The 22947-nt window shown below is 38.2% G+C and overlaps 1 protein-coding gene across 1 annotated transcript; it reads right to left on the reverse strand.

Annotated features, from left to right (window-relative positions):
* Positions 1-1522: 1522 nt before the first annotated feature.
* LOC113708183 (uncharacterized) lies at positions 1523-22249 on the reverse strand. Its single transcript, XM_027230654.2, has 2 exons — positions 21292-22249; positions 1523-4035 (listed from the first exon to the last, which is right to left on the reverse strand). Exons 1-2 carry the CDS (start codon positions 22247-22249, stop codon positions 1523-1525), a joined length of 3471 nt encoding a protein of 1156 aa, XP_027086455.2.
* Positions 22250-22947: the final 698 nt, after the last annotated feature.

A 22947-nucleotide genomic window follows, 5' to 3' on the forward strand; every position in this document is an offset into this window, starting at 1 on the left:
GAAGACAGGATATGAAAAAGTTACAACGTACAAAAAAATGGTTTTATGATACAAAAAAGGTTGGATGCATATTTATCTCAATGACCTTTTCATTTTGATTGAAGTTGTATTTTGCTTAAAAAAAAAATAATAATGCGAATTCATTTGGTTATGCATTATATGAAGAATCTTTTTCATTATTTGCATTTCTGCTTTCTAACCGTCTTTTTATTTCACATTAAACAAATATTGATACACTAAATAATACCATAAAGTTTCTTTTTTTTTTTTTGTTTTCAAATGGTCTATATATAACGCCAACATAAAAGTACGTAATTAATTTTCTAACATGTCTTAATTAACTTGGATTTTAAGGTGCATGCGATTATCAAAAAAATAACAAGCAATAATTTCTCATAATTCTACGTTACCAAATCAGGCAAAGCCAATCCACCAAAAACAGCTAGCAAACTTTATGGATTTTCGTGAACAGCCCAGAATTGTGAAATTCCCAAGCCCAGAAATTACATTCTCATCATCCTCAACATTCTTACATTCAGGCTGCTGCTTGCCCCCCTTGCTTTTCATTTTCAGATTCTGCCCGTTGTTGGGCTAAAAAATACAAAGTAAAACCACAATGTTGAGACAAAAGGTCAGGTTGATTTTAAATTTTCCTCTATGGCACAAACCATATGAAGAGCTAATGGGTGATTTTTAGATACTTGGATTTTATCTATTTTGTATCCGACCCGCCTCGAACAACTTTTTGGTAATTGGGTTGCTTACAAATTTATATCCTAGGTACACAGCGTGTTTAAACGAAGAGAATTAATGAGCCAATGAATATTTGGATTTTACCCATTTCGATATTTAAATCTCTTCCAATTAATTTTGCTTTGGATTTATCTCTCTTTGAACAAATTTAAATTATTTTGCTTATCCATATATAGTAACTTTTGTTTGGTACGTGTGATTTTTGAACTGTTACATCGGTAGATTCATCTTCTCTAGATACTAAAAATTCATTCACAAGAAAATGGGTTGCTGCACAAAAGGTTGTTGCCTTATTGGGTAATAAGAAACTCTAACAGTGTGGAGATTTTGTTTTCCAGTTTTCATTTTTTTTTTTTGCCTCTAATCATTATTCTTCTTCAAAAAATAAAAATAAAGGTACTTTTTAATTGGTTAAAACTGTTTATCATGAGCAAGATTGGAAATTTTTAAGTTAATTTTGAAATTTTTTAAAAAATGTCATTGTTTTTATGCAATCCAAATTAATAAATGCGACGGATCGCTTTTATCTTTTCTCTAATGTGAAGCCCATATAGGGTTTTAAAGGGGTCGGATTTGGGTAATTGTGAAGTAATTAACCCTTTCTTGCAGCGATAATTAAGGTCTAAATTTCCATAATTGCAGTGAACTCTGTGGGCTAATAAACCAAGCCAGTGTATTGATTAGTTGCATGTGTTTTAATTCGATTGATTTCTAGTTCTTTTTTTTTTTTCCAAACGATAACATTGCTTAATCATAAACGGATACAAAGTCAGAGCAACTGCTCCTGTAGATCAGCTTGAGCTAACTCAAGCAACCATGCTGGGAAGCTAAACTTCCATTCAGCTACATCAATCAGAGTTATAGCAAACTTTGCTAAATAGTGACTTACATAGTTGTTGTTCCTTCTAGTAAAGGAACAGCAACATTTATCAAAATCTTTCATAATTCTCCAGATATCCAACTGAATTGTGGCTATACTGACTTCCTCCTTCCTGGCGTTGATTCTGTCCACTACCAACTTGCAATCTGATTCCAGCTCTACCTTCCTCCATCCCATTTGTTTGGCTATTACCATAGCTTCTCTTATCGCCAGAGCTTCCTCCACTTGTGCCTCAGCACAGCCTTCAGTTGGTCTTGCCCATGCACCCACCAATTCCCCCGAGCTGTTCCTGGCTACTACTCCCCACCCTCCCCTATTGTGCTTTTGGTCCAAGGCTGCATCAGTGTTGATCTTGATCCAGCCTGCTTGCGGTGCAACCCATCTCCTATCCTTTACCTGCTCTCCCACTGTCAAAAAGTCATGTTTTGTTCCCCCCCCTTGTGCCAATTGAAACTCATTCCATTCCATTAATGCCTTATTCACCACCACTATAGGCTCTCTACTGCTATTGTTGAATTGCTTATTATTCCTAGCTTTCCAAATCTGCCACAAGATGTGTACCGTAAGAGTAATGTGCTCCCTTCCTCCCTCTCTTGATACAGCCCCCCTGAGCTCCTCCCACCAATGCCAAAAACTGTTCCTAAACTCCTCTAATCCATCCCACCTCACAGGAGCCACCTTCCAGATTGCTCTAGCATTACAGCACAGAAAAAACATATGCTCTAATGTCTCAGAGCTATCACCACAGCACTTGCACACATGATCCCCTTTACCACACTTCCCTTTCACTACTGCATTTGTTGGCAATATTCCTTGCAAACATTTCCAAATGAAGTGTTTGAGTTTATTTGGCATGCTCAATCCCCACAGAAAGCTCCAATTATGAGACTTGATCCTCCTACTGCTACTTGGATCTGGAGTTCCTTTGTGCTGACACTGGCTTTGCTTCATTTCCTTGATTAGTTTGTAGCCAGTCTTGACGGAGTACAAACCAGAACTTGATTTAGCCCAATAGGTCCTATCCATTACCTTCCCCAAGCTCAGTGGTATTTTTAGTATTTGTAACCTATCCATCTCCTCAAATTCCTGCCTCAGTAACTCTCTATCCCACTTACCTTCCTTGATCAATTCACTAACCCTCTGAATCTTGCTATCAGCCTTCCTTGGGGACCTTATCCTCCCATCCTCTACCCCTGGCAACCACCTATCCTCCCAGATTTTAATAGATTCCCCATCCCCCACCCTCCTTCTGAGTCCTTCCTCCAGCACCCCTCTGGCACTCAGCAAGCTCTTCCAGCACCATGAATCTGAGCCCTTTGGTAGTGTATCCCAAATGGATTTCCCACCAAAGTACCTTGCTTTCATAACTCTACTCATCAGCAAATTAGGCTGCATCAGAATTCTCCATAGCTGTTTCCCCAATAATGCCAAGTTGAAGTCCTGCAAGTCTCTAAACCCCAAGCCCCCTTTAGCTTTGATATCTGTCATTCTACTCCATCCTATCCAGTGAACTTTCTTTTCATCCTCCCTCTGGCCCCACCAGAATCTGGCCATTTCTGAGCACACATTCTGACATAATGCCTTTGGCAGCCTACAGCAAGACATCACATATGCCGGTAGAGCTAGAATGACAGACTTCAATAAAGTCTCATTTCCTGCTTGGCTTAGTAGTTTCTCCTTCCAACCCCCAATTCTTTTAATTGCTTTCTGTCTAATGAACTCAAACACCTGCCTCTTTGATCTGCCTATAACCATAGGAAGCCCAAGGTACTTGCTCTGATGGACCTCTCTCATGCCTTCCAGCTCCTTAAGCACCTCTTCCTTCCTCCTTCCTTTGACATTTTTGCTGAAAAAGATGGAGGATTTTTCTTTGTTGATCAACTGACCAGATGCTCGTCCATACTCTTCCAGCACCTGCATGAGCTGCACAGCCTCCCCCACCTTGGCTTTGCAGAAGATTAACGAGTCATCTGCAAAAAAGAGATGAGACAAGCTAGGAGCTGCATTAGCAATCTTCATTCCAGACATTCTGCCTTGCCTATTAGCTCTTCTAAGCAAGGCAGAGAACCCTTCTGCACAGATCAGGAACAGGTAGGGGGAAAGGGGATCCCCCTGCCTTAGGCCTCTAGCAGGCTTAATAAAACCCCTTTTCTCACCATTAACATTCACAGAATAGGAAACACTAGTGATGCACTCTAAGATCCACTGAATCCAAACAGGGCAGAACCCCATTCTTTGCATCATCTTAGCAAGAAACACCCATTCGACCCTATCATAAGCCTTAGACATATCAAGTTTGATAGCCATATAACCATCTTTCCCAGTTCTCTTATTGTTAAGAAAATGAATACTCTCATGTGCCACTAGTACATTGTCCAGAATCTGCCTGCCAGGCACAAAAGCTGATTGCGAGGAACTAATGCAACAATCCAGCACTGTCTTAAATCTGTTGACTAGTGTCGCGCCCCATTTTTTTGATAAAATAAATAAATGGTTTAAAAAAATGTATTTTGTGATTGGAAAATGAATCGTGATTTAAAAGAAAAATGGGTCTAAATGGGGGTTTGAAAATGCGACGATTTGACCCAAAATTATAGTTTAAAAAGGGTTTTTGAAAAAATGGGAGTCGCCACTTGGTAATGAGTTAAGGTGTACCAAGTCACCTAAAAATGAATTTTTTAGGAAAAGTTATAAGAAACCCCTTTTAAACGACTCCTAGTCCACGTAAACCAATGAAAAAGGTTCGGGAGTCACATTTGACGAAGGGGAAGGCAAGGATAAAAATCCAAGGCACCCCTTCGACCTAGCCAAGGCTAGTTGCATGATTTAATCAAAGATTTTCTTGTTTTAACCAAAGAATTTATTACATTTGGATGCACTACGTGAATGCAAACCCTAGACCTAGGGGTATTGGGGGAAATTTCCCTTCAAAGGTTGAGTGGTGCCAATCACATTAATTGTGAAGTCCAATAACGATCCTTTGAAGAAGTCACGAATAATGCGAGTGGGATGCAAATGAATGGAATGCATGTATGCAATGTGAGGATATGTGAAGTGAGAAAGATAATAAAAATAATAGGATGTAAGTGGAGATGTGCAAATGTATTTACAAGTGTTTGTGTGCAAGTGAAGGGATAAAAAGGTGTACGTGTGCAAATGGGAGGAAAAGTGTTCGTGTGCAAGTGAAGGGATAAAAAGGTGCATGTGTGCAAATGAGACAAAAGTGAAAGTGTGCAAGTGAAGGGATAAAAGGTGTACGTGTGCAAATGGGAGGAAAAGTGAAAGTGTGATGATAGAGTGGATTTAGAATGCATGAGCCTAGGGAATGCATGCATATTGGGTACGGGGAGACCTAAATCGTGACTCAATTTGCCCTTTTATAGAGGGAATACAAGCGTGCTAAGGCTTAAAAAAAAGCCACACTCGTCTATATCCCATATTTAAGGGGACTCTCAAGCAAATGAACCCTATAACTAGCATGAAATGCAAAAATTCTAAAATGGAGGGAAATGGGGTTCGAGGGGGCATGCAAAATGATAAAACTAAAAGAATGCATGACATGTAATGAACACGCAAATATGTACTACGAGGGGAAATCCCTAAGGGTCTAGCGTTGGACTAGCCCATTCTATGAATTCCGACTAGCGTTGGACTAGTGGAAACGTGCATTCATCCATCACATTCATTCAGGCTATGGAAAGCGAGTAGACATGCCAAACACTTATAAACACATAGCACATAACATTTAGCATGCTCGACTAGATGCAAGGGCCTAACAAAGCAAATTAACACGTAGCAACTAAGCATGCAAGACACATAAGACAATTAAAGCCCTAACTATTACATTTGCTAGCTAGGCACATGTCTTCAACGGGTCTTCATCGAATGCTCCTCCAAGCCCTATCTATTACAAGCCAAGAGGTGTACACATACCCCATAAAGAATTACTTAAATAAAAAGCAAAAGCAAATGAAGTAAATGAAAGGAATTAAAGAAAAACAAAGAAAGCAAGTAGACATGCAAGTTTCACTTAGCACGTTGGATCACATAGGAGAGACACAAAAAGGGATAAAAGAAATTATACCGCCCCCCTTTGAATGGTGTCCAAATGAAAGAGAAATGGCTTCAAAACAATAAAAAGGTCAAGGTACCTCAAATAGTAAAGTATAACAAAGTCATCAAATCTCTCCTAATTGCAATTTAAATGAAATCAAATAATACATAGTTTTCAATAAAGGGATCCACCAAAGACTCAAATGCAAGCATTAATCAACCATTCAAAGTCAATTGAAACATTTTAGAAATTTTGAAAGTCCAAAAGCAAGAAAAAGGCCAAAGCCAATTTATTTCAGAAAAATTTAAGAAGATAGGCGAACACAAGCTCATTTGGACACGAAGTTCTTAAACTCTTGCATTAAGTACCGCCTATACAAAACATGGTAACCAATGAAGACAAACAAGCAAAATGAATTGAAACATTAATGCGGCCAAAGGCTCCATTGTGAACGCTAATCAAACATTCAAGCCAAATCAAGCACTTTAAGGAACTTCAAAGGGTCCAGGGGCAAAGAAAGGTCCATGAGTGGTTTCACTTGCATTTTAGGATCCCAAAAGCAGCCATTAATCAAACAAACAAAGCCCATTGAAACGTTAAAAAGCTTCAAAGGTCCCAAAAGATAATAAAAAGTCAAATAACGGCTCAACTTGCATCCACCTTAGGACCTAATTGCAAGAAAATGGAATGTAATTGGGTCATAATGCACTGCTGCAAAAGTCACAGGGACCCAATTGATTGATATTCCAACTATTTGGGCCATAGTGAGTCAAAGGGGACTTGAGGGGTTGGAATGCAATTTCTGAAAGATTGTTTCATGCAATCTTCATGCAAATGACGTGAAAAACAACATGAGAAACAACATTCTGCAGCAGTAATTTCGGCTGAAAGCTTTCACAGCAAATGCAAACTTCCCTTAACAATTTCAACCGAACCAAAAACTGGAATCAAAGCAACAAGATAACAAAGCTTTCTTCCCACTTTTTATCTTAGAATCTTGATGTTTATACTCCAGAAAATTCAACCGAAGGTAAAGGACAAAGTTTTGCAATTTCTTTCGGCAAGCTCTGCTGCATTTTCGTTTGTTCATGACCAGATTTTGAGCACAACTTTGATTTGATAGTTTTCAAACCAACATCACAACCTTAAGCTAAACAACAGACTACATAACTTCAAACTCTAAACAAACAAGAAACAGTAAAGGAACTGATGCAAGGAAAATCTGGACAAAACATTCATGCAAAAATGGTTAGGTGACCTGATTGTCTATGTTTCCAGCAAGCATTCAAACATGATTTAAGCATTTCAGCCCCCAAACATGCAACTGAACTCTACTTCAAAACATGACTCTACCTCATGGCATGCATGCACACGGTATTCTAATCACATGGCAAATAAATCACACACTTCAACAATGCAAAACTTCAGCCAACCGAAAGTGCAAGCCTATGAACACTTAGATACCCCAATGAAACCTGTAGATGCATCAATTAATCTACACACAAACAGCCCCAACGACTTGGACAACAAAATATAGCCCTAATGACTTGAATTGTGGGATCCAGAAACCAAAACAAGCAAGATATCAAGACTCTTAGACTCCTTCAAATTTCTGGTTTCTTTCTACAATTTTTCTGCTGCAACCTTGCGGCTTATCTTTACACAAACAATATTATGCAAAAGAATGAAGTAAACCCAGCAACTAAACCAAAACTACACTTTTTGTTTGCAAGATTAAGTCAGAAAAATCTGGGTTGATGACTATCCGAGATTAAAGAAATATCAGCCAAAGAAAGGAATAAAGCGCTGCAATTTTTTTCAGTCAGCCCAGACTTGGATAGTTTTCATTCTTACTGGTTTCTACAATCTTAAACCATTACAACCAAGGCAACTCAAATTCTCTTAAACCCAAACATCAAATGCATTAACCTCAATCCATTAAACTTCAAAACACAACACAAAAATGCAGGAGACAAGCCATTGAAGGTTATGCGGAGAACAGAAATGGAAGAAACGTGCAATCAGCCAAGAACTAAAACAGTCAAAATTTAACACACTTCAACCAAACCCCTAAACCATCAACTGTCAAACAAGCCTACAGCTTCGATGAAATCCAACCATCGAAAGCCTTTTTCTTAGCATCAGTGAACATGCGAACGGAAAGGAACAGAAAGAGCAAGAATAATCCGCAAAACGAATCAAAACCTCAGAGCTACAATCTAACAATGAATGAAAATGAAAAGAAACGAGACATTTAAGCTAGGAGAGTACCTGACCAAGCTTTTTCGATCAAAATCTGGACAGACAAACGCCGTGAATGAACTGCTGCAGTCGCCCTTTTTTGCCGCAACTCTCTTCATTTCGGATTCTCACTCGGCCAGTCCTCCATGAAACTTAGCCCGTAGCAACCTTGAAGTTTTTTCTTCTTTTTCTCCCAAAACCTAAACGCTGCCCTTCACTCCCTAGCCGTATCCCCCTAAAAGTCTCTCCCTCTTCTCTTCTCACGGTCTTCCTCTGCTTAGCACTCCCCCTCTCTGGTTTCTCTTCCTTCTCTTTCTGGTTTTTCTTTCAATTTCAGCCCTCAGCTTTCTTCTTCACGGTGGTTCCTCCCCCCTCACTCTCTAACTCTCAGCCGCCGTTTTTCTTTTTTTAGCCAAAAACCTCCTCTATACTCTCTACTCCGTTGCTGTTTTCTTTTCCTTTCTTTTCCAGATTTGCGGCCCCCTCCTCTCTATCCGTAGCTTTCTATTTATACTGCAGCCCCACCTTAAACCCTCAAGCATCTCTTCCATATTTGCAGCTAAGGAGCCGCCCCAGGTTTCTTTGCAAACGGCGCAAGTCCGCAGCTTTCATGCTGCGGCAACAATTTTTCCTTTTTTTTCTTTTTTAAATAATTTAGCAAAAATGATAATAAAATTAAGTAAAAACCAACAATTTGATTAACATCAGATAAAAATAAATAAATAAACTAGAAATAATAAACAGCAAAGTTGCAATTTTTATCATTTTTCTTTTTTTCCTTTTTTTTCATTTTCAATTTTCATTTTTTTTCATTTTTTCCAAGAAAACATTGAATTTAAATCAAAACAATTAAAACATATTATTTTTTTTTGAATGCTTTTTCTTTTCTTTTCGAGAAATTCTATGCTAAAAACTTAAAAACAATAACAACATAAAAAACTAAAAAAACTAAAAACTAAAAAGTGAATAAAACAAGCACAAACTAAAAAAATAAATAGTAAATGAAAATACACCAAAATTTGGTGTCTACAGTTTGCCCCTCTTTGTCTGAGTTTTGAAAAAACTTGAGACAAAGAAGTAGACACCAAATACTTACCTGCTTTATTCGGTGGCAATCGTCACGAACGGTGGACGTTTTAGAAATAAGGACTGACCCCTTTTTGGCAAAACTTTTAAAATGGAATTGACTTATACAGGAAATTTAAAGCGGGATTGACCCGAACGAAATTTAAAGACGGGATTGGCCCAAACAGGAACTTAAAGCGGGACTGACCCGAACAGAAATTTAAAACGGGACTAACCCGAACATGGATTGAAAACGGGACTGACCCGGACAGGAATGTAAATGGGATAGACCCACGGAATAGACCTGAACAGAAATTTAAATGGGATAGACCCAGACAGAAATTTAAAACGGGATTGATCCGAACAGAAAAATTAAAATTGGGACTGACTAGAGAAGGAAATTCAAATCATGGGACTGGTCCGAACAAGCTTTAATCGCGGGACTGACCCGAATAAGCTTTGAATCGCGGGACTGACCCGAACAGGCTTTGAATTGTGGGACTGACCTGCATAAGGTTTGAATCGTGGGACTGACCCGAATAAGCTTTGAATCATGGGACTGACCCGAAAATGCTTTTGATCGTGGGACTGACCCGAATAAGATTTTAATCGCGGGACTGACCCGAACAGGCTTTGAATCGCGGGACTGGCCCGAATAAGCTTTGAATCGTGGGACTGGCCCGAATAAGCTTTGAATCGTGGGACTGACCCGAAAATGCTTTTGATCGTGGGACTGACCCGAATAAGATTTTGATCATGGGACTGACCCGAATAAGATTTTGATCGCGGGACTGACCCGAAAATGCTTTTGATCATGAGACTGACCCGAATAAGATTTTGATCGCGGGACTGACCCGAAAATGCTTTTGATCATGGGACTGACCCGAAAATTCTTTTGATCATGAGACTGACCCGAAAATGCTTTTGATCGAGGGACTGACCCGAAAATACTTTTGATCGTGGGACTGACCCGAAAATGCTTTTGATCATGGGACTGACCCGAATAAGATTTTGATCGCGGGACTGACCCGAAAATGCTTTTGATCATGGGACTGACCCGAAAATGCTTTTGATCGTGGGACTGACCCGAAAATGCTTTTAATCATGGGACTGACCCGAATAAGCTTTTAATCATGGGACTGACCCAAAAATGCTTTTGATCGTGGGACTGACCCGAAAATGCTTTTGATCATGGGACTGACCCGGATAAGCTCTGACAATCGGTCAGTGGGATTAAGCCCAAACCTGCCGTGATGAAACTTGATTTGATTTTGATTTTGATTCTTTTCTTTTCTTTTTTTCTGATTTTTTTTATTTTTCCTGATTTTTTTTGGTTTTTTGATTTTTTGATTTTTTTTTGATTTTTTTGATTTTTTTTTTATTTTTTTTGATTTTTGAAAAACTTCCCAAAATAATTTGCCCCAGTATGATGAATTGATCAGTGGGATTACACCCAAGCCTGCCTTGGTTGCACTGGCGGCACAAATTTCAGGCTCAATAGGATGTCGGCGGCACAAAGTCCAGGCCCGACGTGATTTGTGATGTTGGCGGCATGAAATCCCGGCCCAACGTGATTTTTGGAGGGTTGGCGGCACGAAGTCCAGGCCCAACTTGATTTTTGGAAGGTTGGCGGCACGAAGTCCAAGCCCAATGTGATATTTGTGAATGGCCAGTGGGATAAGACCCAGTCCTGCCACCCAATTGGTCAAGAAATTGAATTTGATTTGTCAAGAAACAAGAAATTTGATTTTCCAAGAAACAAGAATTTGAACTTGATTTTTGATTTTTGAATTTTGAATTTTTCTGATTTTTCGAGAGAATCTTTTTCAAAATAATTTGCCCTCAGTGTAGGGCCCTTTTCCCTTCTCTCTTTTCTTTCTCCGGCGTTGGCCTTTCACATCACCAGGTGCTCCTTCGTCGATTTCAACTATAAATACCTGCACAGGGGGCTTACAAAAATATGACATGCACTTGAATTTCATGAAAAGAAACAGCGTGTTTGATTTGAAAAATGCATTATTTGATTCTTGGACGAAATCCTCAAATGAACTATAAAAATTTTGCCCCAGTGTGGGCTTATTCTGTGAAATCCCATGAATAAAAATTTGCCCCAATGTGGGCCCATTTAATGGAAAAAGCTTGTTCGGATGACTTTCCATTTATTTGAACACTGTAAGAACTATGTTTCCTACAAGGAAATTTCATGATGAATTTCTTGAAATAATACCAAATTACAAGTGATTCTTTCCTCATTTTAGCACCGATGCTTTGGGTAATGGGTCACCATTTCCTGTTGGCTCAATCTTTCAGGACCAACCGAGTGGGTGTTATTTCTGATTTTGGGGTGGCTAAGGAAAATGAGAAGTCAAGATTTGTCTTGTTATTGTGCTCCCAATTGTATGTAATCACATCTTAGTGAAAGCAAAGAGTTTGTCACCCTTATTTCTCAAGAAAATTTAGTCAATATATAAGCTTTCTGGGCTTGTAATGTATGGGCGGAAACGATAGCTAAACAGGTGAAAACTGGTTATACCCTTATGATCCGAATGATCGTGGGATTCTTTAAAAGCATAATCCTCACTTCAAGTTGTCATGAAGGATAAGTCAACGATGGACTTTATGAGCTTGTAATGTGGCTTGAAAACGATAGTTAAAGAATAAGACTTTCAAGGATATTGCACCGCAAATCGCATTTTCCAAAATTGCCCCTATTTTGAACTTGAAGATCCTGAATTTTGTTTGACTTTTGTCACCACTCAACGGGGAATTTCAGCATCGAATGTTTTTGCATTTCTTCCTTTTCCTTTCTTCTTTTCAAAGGTGCCCTTGCGGGTTTTCACATAATGAGTAATGTCAACCCCATACCCAAGCAATTCAGAAATACAGCTAAAATTTTCGGTATCAGAAATTTTCTTGACAGGGCCATTGCAAAGAACGGAAGTCAGGACTTTCGGCTTTTGTAATGAGGTCAGGTGGGGTGCTTAGAAAAGTTAAGGCTTGAAAGCGGATTTCAAAAGTGGTTTGAAGAATCTGAGATCGCATTGTTGCACCAACCCTATTTTAGGGTTAAATCAGAATTTGCCCCAGAGTTTATGCTCAATTGAGGCTTTTCTCTTTCATTTTCTTTTGATTGAATTTCCTTTGGTTTTTTTTTCCATTTTTGAACTTTCACAAAATTTGCCCCAATTTATTTTTGAACTGAGGTTCTCTTTTCTTTTCTCTTCTTTTGCTTTTGTTGCTTTAGCACTTTTCGCCCTTTGGGACTTTTATTTCTTTTTCAATCTCAAAGTTACCCTAGTGTGGGGTTTGCGATTCTCAGGGGTCGCCAAACGAAATAATTTATTCTGAAAGCTCAAAAGGGACAACTAGGGATAGAATGTTCGATTGGAAAAGAAGAGGGCCTGACTTTTAATCCGTTCCTTACATTAACTCTGAAAGGAAACTTTTGTGAATGCGAAATTTCTTGCCTGTATCTGAATTAATTGACTGAGGAAGACGTTCATGATCCGCCGGGCAAAACTCTTCTTTTTCTTCTTTTTTTTTTTTTTTTCCTTTCCTTTCAAAATTGAAGCTCAAGTAGAATCAAATTCCTCCGATTTATGATTCCCTCTTTTCCTTTTTTAATTTTAGCATTTTTGTTTTTTCTCCTTTTGGAAAATTCTCCAATCTCCTTCCCCAATGTGGGGTGCGATCATTAGTGATTTGAAAAGAACCACCGATTTTAGCTCAAATGAGGATGCAATGGGTAAATTGTGTTTAGATTGTAGAAACGATGGCCAAAGTATCATTCTTACACTCCATGACAACCAAAGTAACGAATTGCTCATTGAAAATTCATTCCCTTTTTGATATTTGAAAAATTTTCCCGTGTAGGGTAGTGATCATTAAGGCTCTTATTTGAAACGAAATTATTCTTTCAAAGGCTCAAATGGGAGATCAAATGATAAAAGCTATATGGATAGAGAAACAAACGCTTGAAATATCATCCCAAATTCCCAAAATAGATAAGGATAGTGCACCATTTTGCTTTTACTGAGATGTAGATTGAATCTAATTAGACACAATGGACATTTTTCAAGTAGAGATTGCCCCAATTTGTAATTTATCAATCAATGTGACTGATTTTATTTTGGGGTTAAATGAAGGAGAAAAGGTATCTCATTGGGCCTTTCAAGTGACCTCTTACTTTTTCCTGAGCACTCTTATTGTATAACTCGGATCACCAATCGAGTGTAAGGATCTTAGGAAGCATTCACTTGTGAATTTTCAGGCTGGAGATTAAAAATATCTCAATTTGGTCTTATTTCTCAAAATTCATCATGAAATCTCCAATGAGTAAGAATAAAGAATGAAATGTACATAAATATACACAAAACAATAATTGTCCAAAAACTTTATTGCTGAAAAACAATTTGAAACAAAATTTCTCGTTCAATTATGATACAAATGAGAAGAAAATTTATTGTTTCCTTTTCTTTTGGAACAAAATTTAACAAATCAAATAAACAGAATTTCCCTTTGGAAAACAATTACGACATCTCTCAGAGGCTTTAGCGTAGAGCTTCCAGATGGATCATTTAGGCTTTAATCGTAGGATCTGCCCAAGAATCAAATAACACTTGTAATCTTCAAACTTTATGGGATTAAAATTAGCATCAGATATAGAAGAATATTTTCGTCTTATTGAAACATTTTTATGAATGCAGGGGAGGGGGAAAACAAAAGAAAAATACCCAGAGTTAGTAGGCAAAACTGCAAAATCGGTATGCATGTCCTATGGGGGAACCCTTTTTGTGCCAAGGGTAGGCCTAGCATGAAAATGCAATCCGCTAGAGTAGGCACTATACAATACCTGATGGATCTGATCAATTCGTTGAGTGATAAATAATTTTGAAGAATTTGGTCAATTGGAGAGACGAAAGACACTTTGTCAAAAAGAGGACCTCGTCCGAAGGGATTGATCACTTTTGATCGATATTTGCAAAAACGCACGGGTTTGACCTTGACGAACTTCCTATCGAAGAGATTGGAATTCCTTGATAAAATTTTCTCAATGAAGCACGGGTCAAAACTCCAACTGATCAAATGTCTGGATGCAATGAATGGTTTTCTCAAAACCGACTAGGTTTCCAAATTGAAATTCGTCATTGAAACCCTACTTGGTCAAATGGGTTGAACGAAATTGACAATTTTATTTAAAATCGACCGCATTACCCTAAAAAGGGAATCGGGTCAAATGAATTGAGTGAAATTTAAAAACTTACTCAAAATTGACCGAATCATTCTAAAAAAGGGATTTGGTCAAATGAAATCGAGAATTTATTCAAAATTGACCGGATCGCCCTAAAAGGGTAAACTGGTCAAATGAATCGGACGAAATTAATGATTTACTCGAAATCGATAAGATCGCCCTAAGAATGGAAAAATTGGTGATTTATTCAGAAAATCGACTAGATTGCCCTAAAAATGGGTGAATTGGCCAAATGAAATGAAATGAAGATTTATTCACAAATCGACCAGATGACCCTAAAAAGGGTAAATTGGTCAAATGAATTAATGAATTTGATTCATTCCAAAATCGACCCAATGACCCTAGAAGGGTAAATTGGTCAAACGAAATGAATGAAATTGATTTATTCAAAAAATTGACCAAACGACCCTAAAAAGGGTAAATTGGTCAAATGAAATTGATTTATTCAAAAATTGACCGAATGACCCTAAAAAAGGGTAAATTGGTCAAATGAATTAACGATTTATCGAATGAATCGGCAAAATGGATTGGTTGAATTGTCCGGCCATTGGTTATTTCAAAATTATTGAAGTGCATTAGTCTATGACCTTCTAAAAATCAAATTTTGGCCTCAATTTATTTATCGTCTCAATAGGAGGAATCATTTGTGAATTTTCTTCAAATTAATGTCCTTTATGCAGGGAATTTTACCAATTTTTGATAAAATGGCCAAAAAGTGATTATTAGATGCTCATATTCAAAAGATCACTCTATGAAAATGATCGGATCCCACCTTACCTTGTGCACTACCCCTTTGGATGGTACAAAATGTAAACGTGCAGGTCTCGTTGGATTACGTATCCGAGACGCAAGGTGGTTTATTCCTAAACACGGGATTCCCTATGTGGCATTCCCTTTCTATGGTTTATGCATGATGCCATTTATTAAAGCGATGTAAATATGCAATTCGAAATGAAACGTGACCTAAGGAACCCTTTATTTGCCAGGGTAGGCCTAAAATGGTATGGCATTATTAATTTATGAACAAAATGTACCACAATTTTCAAACGTGCAATAGCCTATCTACAAGGGTAGGTCCTAAAAGGAGGTCATGCCAGACCTCTTATTTCCTAACGTTTGTGAATGCAAAAGATAAGAAACAAGGAAACGTTAGTTCAACACATAACCACATAACACATTTGAACAAAAAGATAGATAAGGAAAAAGGGGTGGGACCCCTCCCCTCGTGAATAGTGTTCCTAAATTAGGGTAAGGTCAACTCTACCCTAGGTAATTCTAGTATGGATGCATGAGGTTGGAGCTCACTAATGCATCTAGACTCGATAGGTCATAGGTCCCCGAGCCTTCAGACTTGGAAACCAAAGGTCATCACTCTCAAGGTTCCTTGTCGGTGGCTCGAGCGATTCCCCAAACACCGCTACGCACACGTCGTGTCACGGCCGCATGTTTGAGTGAATCTATAAAAAACCTCAACCTTCGACTAAAAACTAAGGATATTAACTCAAAGTTTAAAGCGGAAGAGTGAGTGACCCATTGGATCGTGCTACGCACACGTCGTGTCACGGTCACACGTCCAAGTGGGTCTCCTAATCCTAATAGGGTGGAGTGGCGTGACAAGCCACTAAAAAGAAAAATAAAGGGGGATGAATAGTAAAGCGTATGCGCGTATGATAGTGCACGTTTTGGAGGGGAGGGATCGAGAACCAATGCGTGGCTCTAAGGGTGACACACACCCCCCCAAGTGCAATGACAAGCGCGGAATCACATACAAACATCCATTCATCAAAACAATCATAGGCGAACGTGTGAGGAAGTGAGTTGATACGTGAAATGCAAAAATCCTAGAAAAGGGAAAAATGCAACCCTAAACATCCAATGTGATAAATAAAAAGGTTTAAAAGAAGAAAAAGATTGATTAAATCGATTGCTCGGACTCTCAAGTCCCCAGTGGAGTCGCCAACTGTCGCGCCCCATTTTTTTGATAAAATAAATAAATGGTTTAAAAAAATGTATTTTGTGATTGGAAAATGAATCGTGATTTAAAAGAAAAATGGGTCTAAATGGGGGTTTGAAAATGCGACGATTTGACCCAAAATTATAGTTTAAAAAGGGTTTTTGAAAAAATGGGAGTCGCCACTTGGTAATGAGTTAAGGTGTACCAAGTCACCTAAAAATGAATTTTTTAGGAAAAGTTATAAGAAACCCCTTTTAAACGACTCCTAGTCCACGTAAACCAATGAAAAAGGTTCGGGAGTCACATTTGACGAAGGGGAAGGCAAGGATAAAAATCCAAGGCACCCCTTCGACCTAGCCAAGGCTAGTTGCATGATTTAATCAAAGATTTTCTTGTTTTAACCAAAGAATTTATTACATTTAGATGCACTACGTGAATGCAAGCCCTAGACCTAGGGGTATTGGGGGAAATTTCCCTTCAAAGGTTGAGTGGTGCCAATCACATTAATTGTGAAGTCCAATAACGATCCTTTGAAGAAGTCACGAATAATGCGAGTGAGATGCAAATGAATGGAATGCATGTATGCAATGTGAGGATATGTGAAGTGAGAAAGATAATAAAAATAATAGGATGTAAGTGGAGGTGTGCAAATGTATTTACAAGTGTTTGTGTGCAAGTGAAGGGATAAAAAGGTGTACGTGTGCAAATGGGAGGAAAAGTGTTCGTGTGCAAGTGAAGGGATAAAAAGGTGCATGTGTGCAAATGAGACAAAAGTGAAAGTGTGCAAGTGAAGGGATAAAAGGTGTACGTGTGCAAATGGGAGGAAAAGTGAAAGTGTGATGATAGAGTGGATTTAGAATGCATGAGCCTAGGGAATGCATGCATATTGGGTACGGGGAGACCTAAATCGTGACTCAATTTGCCCTTTTATAGAGGGAATACAAGCGTGTTAAGGCTTAAAAAAAAGCCACACTCGTCTATATCTCATATTTAAGGGGACTCTCAAGCAAATGAACCCTATAACTAGCATGAAATGCAAAAATTCTAAAATGGAGGGAAATGGGGTTCGAGGGGGCATGCAAAATGATAAAACTAAAAGAATGCATGACATGTAATGAACACGCAAATATGTACTACGAGGGGAAATCCCTAAGGGTCTAGCGTTGGACTAGCCCATTCTATGAATTCCGACTAGCGTTGGACTAGTGGAAACGTGCATTCATCCATCACATTCATTCAGGCTATGGAAAGCGAGTAGACATGCCAAACACTTATAAACACATAGCACATAACATTTAGCATGCTCGACTAGATGCAAGGGCCTAACAAAGCAAATTAACACGTAGCAACTAAGCATGCAAGACACATAAGACAATTAAAGCCCTAACTATTACATTTGCTAGCTAGGCACATGTCTTCAACGGGTCTTCATCGAATGCTCCTCCAAGCCCTATCTATTACAAGCCAAGAGGTGTACACATACCCCATAAAGAATTACTTAAATAAAAAGCAAAAGCAAATGAAGTAAATGAAAGGAATTAAAGAAAAACAAAGAAAGCAAGTAGACATGCAAGTTTCACTTAGCACGTTGGATCACATAGGAGAGACACAAAAAGGGATAAAAGAAATTATACCGCCCCCCTTTGAATGGTGTCCAAATGAAAGAGAAATGGCTTCAAAACAATAAAAAGGTCAAGGTACCTCAAATAGTAAAGTATAACAAAGTCATCAAATCTCTCCTAATTGCAATTTAAATGAAATCAAATAATACATAGTTTTCAATAAAGGGATCCACCAAAGACTCAAATGCAAGCATTAATCAACCATTCAAAGTCAATTGAAACATTTTAGAAATTTTGAAAGTCCAAAAGCAAGAAAAAGGCCAAAGCCAATTTATTTCAGAAAAATTTAAGAAGATAGGCGAACACAAGCTCATTTGGACACGAAGTTCTTAAACTCTTGCATTAAGTACCGCCTATACAAAACATGGTAACCAATGAAGACAAACAAGCAAAATGAATTGAAACATTAATGCGGCCAAAGGCTCCATTGTGAACGCTAATCAAACATTCAAGCCAAATCAAGCACTTTAAGGAACTTCAAAGGGTCCAGGGGCAAAGAAAGGTCCATGAGTGGTTTCACTTGCATTTTAGGATCCCAAAAGCAGCCATTAATCAAACAAACAAAGCCCATTGAAACGTTAAAAAGCTTCAAAGGTCCCAAAAGATAATAAAAAGTCAAATAACGGCTCAACTTGCATCCACCTTAGGACCTAATTGCAAGAAAATGGAATGTAATTGGGTCATAATGCACTGCTGCAAAAGTCACAGGGACCCAATTGATTGATATTCCAACTATTTGGGCCATAGTGAGTCAAAGGGGACTTGAGGGGTTGGAATGCAATTTCTGAAAGATTGTTTCATGCAATCTTCATGCAAATGACGTGAAAAACAACATGAGAAACAACATTCTGCAGCAGTAATTTCGGCTGAAAGCTTTCACAGCAAATGCAAACTTCCCTTAACAATTTCAACCGAACCAAAAACTGGAATCAAAGCAACAAGATAACAAAGCTTTCTTCCCACTTTTTATCTTAGAATCTTGATGTTTATACTCCAGAAAATTCAACCGAAGGTAAAGGACAAAGTTTTGCAATTTCTTTCGGCAAGCTCTGCTGCATTTTCGTTTGTTCATGACCAGATTTTGAGCACAACTTTGATTTGATAGTTTTCAAACCAACATCACAACCTTAAGCTAAACAACAGACTACATAACTTCAAACTCTAAACAAACAAGAAACAGTAAAGGAACTGATGCAAGGAAAATCTGGACAAAACATTCATGCAAAAATGGTTAGGTGACCTGATTGTCTATGTTTCCAGCAAGCATTCAAACATGATTTAAGCATTTCAGCCCCCAAACATGCAACTGAACTCTACTTCAAAACATGACTCTACCTCATGGCATGCATGCACACGGTATTCTAATCACATGGCAAATAAATCACACACTTCAACAATGCAAAACTTCAGCCAACCGAAAGTGCAAGCCTATGAACACTTAGATACCCCAATGAAACCTGTAGATGCATCAATTAATCTACACACAAACAGCCCCAACGACTTGGACAACAAAATATAGCCCTAATGACTTGAATTGTGGGATCCAGAAACCAAAACAAGCAAGATATCAAGACTCTTAGACTCCTTCAAATTTCTGGTTTCTTTCTACAATTTTTCTGCTGCAACCTTGCGGCTTATCTTTACACAAACAATATTATGCAAAAGAATGAAGTAAACCCAGCAACTAAACCAAAACTACACTTTTTGTTTGCAAGATTAAGTCAGAAAAATCTGGGTTGATGACTATCCGAGATTAAAGAAATATCAGCCAAAGAAAGGAATAAAGCGCTGCAATTTTTTTCAGTCAGCCCAGACTTGGATAGTTTTCATTCTTACTGGTTTCTACAATCTTAAACCATTACAACCAAGGCAACTCAAATTCTCTTAAACCCAAACATCAAATGCATTAACCTCAATCCATTAAACTTCAAAACACAACACAAAAATGCAGGAGACAAGCCATTGAAGGTTATGCGGAGAACAGAAATGGAAGAAACGTGCAATCAGCCAAGAACTAAAACAGTCAAAATTTAACACACTTCAACCAAACCCCTAAACCATCAACTGTCAAACAAGCCTACAGCTTCGATGAAATCCAACCATCGAAAGCCTTTTTCTTAGCATCAGTGAACATGCGAACGGAAAGGAACAGAAAGAGCAAGAATAATCCGCAAAACGAATCAAAACCTCAGAGCTACAATCTAACAATGAATGAAAATGAAAAGAAACGAGACATTTAAGCTAGGAGAGTACCTGACCAAGCTTTTTCGATCAAAATCTGGACAGACAAACGCCGTGAATGAACTGCTGCAGTCGCCCTTTTTTGCCGCAACTCTCTTCATTTCGGATTCTCACTCGGCCAGTCCTCCATGAAACTTAGCCCGTAGCAACCTTGAAGTTTTTTCTTCTTTTTCTCCCAAAACCTAAACGCTGCCCTTCACTCCCTTGCCGTATCCCCCTAAAAGTCTCTCCCTCTTCTCTTCTCACGGTCTTCCTCTGCTTAGCACTCCCCCTCTCTGGTTTCTCTTCCTTCTCTTTCTGGTTTTTCTTTCAATTTCAGCCCTCAGCTTTCTTCTTCACGGTGGTTCCTCCCCCCTCACTCTCTAACTCTCAGCCGCCGTTTTTCTTTTTTTAGCCAAAAACCTCCTCTATACTCTCTACTCCGTTGCTGTTTTCTTTTCCTTTCTTTTCCAGATTTGCGGCCCCCTCCTCTCTATCCGTAGCTTTCTATTTATACTGCAGCCCCACCTTAAACCCTCAAGCATCTCTTCCATATTTGCAGCTAAGGAGCCGCCCCAGGTTTCTTTGCAAACGGCGCAAGTCCGCAGCTTTCATGCTGCGGCAACAATTTTTCCTTTTTTTTCTTTTTTAAATAATTTAGCAAAAATGATAATAAAATTAAGTAAAAACCAACAATTTGATTAACATCAGATAAAAATAAATAAATAAACTAGAAATAATAAACAGCAAAGTTGCAATTTTTATCATTTTTCTTTTTTTCCTTTTTTTTCATTTTCAATTTTCATTTTTTTTCATTTTTTCCAAGAAAACATTGAATTTAAATCAAAACAATTAAAACATATTATTTTTTTTTGAATGCTTTTTCTTTTCTTTTCGAGAAATTCTATGCTAAAAACTTAAAAACAATAACAACATAAAAAACTAAAAAAACTAAAAACTAAAAAGTGAATAAAACAAGCACAAACTAAAAAAATAAATAGTAAATGAAAATACACCAAAATTTGGTGTCTACAACTAGAACTTTTGAGATGATCTTGTAAGTTACATTACACAAACTAATAGGTCTAAACTCAGTAATCAGGTTTGGGGAGTCAGTTTTAGGAATAAGGCTAATCAAAGTCTCATTTGTGGATTTTAGCAAATGACCAGAATGAAAAAAACTTTGAACTGCACTAATAACATCACTCTTGATAACATGCCAAAATTTTTGAAAAAAGATAGGGGACATACCATCTGGTCCAGGAGCCTTGTTTGGATGCATGGAATTTACCGCATGACTGATTTCCTGATCAGAGACTGGCCTTGTCAACTTCCTGTTCATGTCAGCAGTTATAGACTGTGGAATCTCCTCCAGAATAGCACTGAAATCAGTTGGGCTATCAGTCGTGAACAATTGCTGAAAGTAATCCACAATTTCCTCCCCTATCTCTCCTTCATTCCTACACCACTCCCCACTTCTCCTTTTCAGCCCATTAATCCTATTCTGCTTCCTCCTACTCATTACACTAGCATGGAAGAAGCTGGTGTTTTTGTCACCCTCCTGGAGCCATTTAACTCTAGCCTTTTGGCTCCAGTATATCTCCTCCCTCTTGTAAGCCTCCACCAGCTTCCTTTTAAGTCCAACAATTTTTGTTCTGTCCTCACTGCACTGCCTATCCCTTACTTCTTTAATTTCCTTTTTGATCTGTTCTATCTGCTTTTTTGAATTCAGATTCAAATTCTTGCTCCAATGAAGCAAATTCATACGAACTTGTTTAATCTTGCTCTGTACTCTATACAGCCTAGACCCCTGGTGCTCCTTCCCCCATGCCTCCCTGATCACCTCCCCAACCCCCTCCTGCATTATCCACCTTTTATCAAAAGCAAATCTCCTCTTCCTAGGAATTTCTACAGGGGTCAGGTCCAGTACCAAGGCACAATGGTCAGAAGCTTCAGTTTCAGCATGGATCACTTTAGCTTTTCCAAAGTTTCCACACCACTGCTTAGTACCCAACACTCTATCAATCCTTTCCTTAATCTCCCCTTCATTGTCCCTGTTATTACACCAGGTCCAAGGCACTCCCTCAAAACCCAAGTCTATAAGGCCAGTCCTATTAATGAAACCAGTGAAGCTTTCAAAGCTGCTAGCAGGCCTGATTCTACCCCCCCACTTCTCCCCATTAGACTTGATGTCATTCAAATCTCCCATTAGAGCCCAGCAATCCCCCCAAATCTGTGTTCTCCTCTCTAGCACCCTCCATTGCTGCTCCCTAATCTTATCATCTGGGCTGGTATAGGCACACACACACCACCAATCTTTGCTACCTCCCTGGATTTCTAGTTCTTTGGCAGCTGAATTTTTCTTGTGCTTAAGTTTTCATGTTAAATTAGTAAATTGGAAGTTTTGGTATGATTGGTTTAAGGTCCAGTTTGGGATTGCGATAACTTATAAAAAAATTACTTCAAATACAAGTGTTTTTAATAAAAATGCTTTTAAATTATCAAAAATTTGACTCCTTAAATTACGGCAATTAGTTACCAAATACCATAAAAATACTTTTTAATGCTTACGATCGATCACTTTTTTTTTATATAAACCCACTGCAGCTTCAAACCGAGGTAAATCTTGACTGCGTATGCTGATTTATGAGATGAGGCCTAGTAGACTAGACAATAGATACTCATTTATACACTCAAATTGTATTTAATTATCACATAAGTACGTATAATCACAATTATTTTACCTGTGCATTTAAATACTTTTTCAAATTTACTACATTTTTCTAAATAAAACAAACGCCGGAGGCCTTCTTAGTACCTCTTAGCCAAATCGTAAAAAATATTAGGATTCTAAATTCAGAATCGATTCCTATTAAAACTTTTTTTTTTTATTAATAGAGAAATCTC

This window comes from Coffea arabica, chromosome 9c, assembly GCF_036785885.1.
Source record: "Coffea arabica cultivar ET-39 chromosome 9c, Coffea Arabica ET-39 HiFi, whole genome shotgun sequence".
Lineage (NCBI taxonomy): Eukaryota > Viridiplantae > Streptophyta > Magnoliopsida > Gentianales > Rubiaceae > Coffea > Coffea arabica.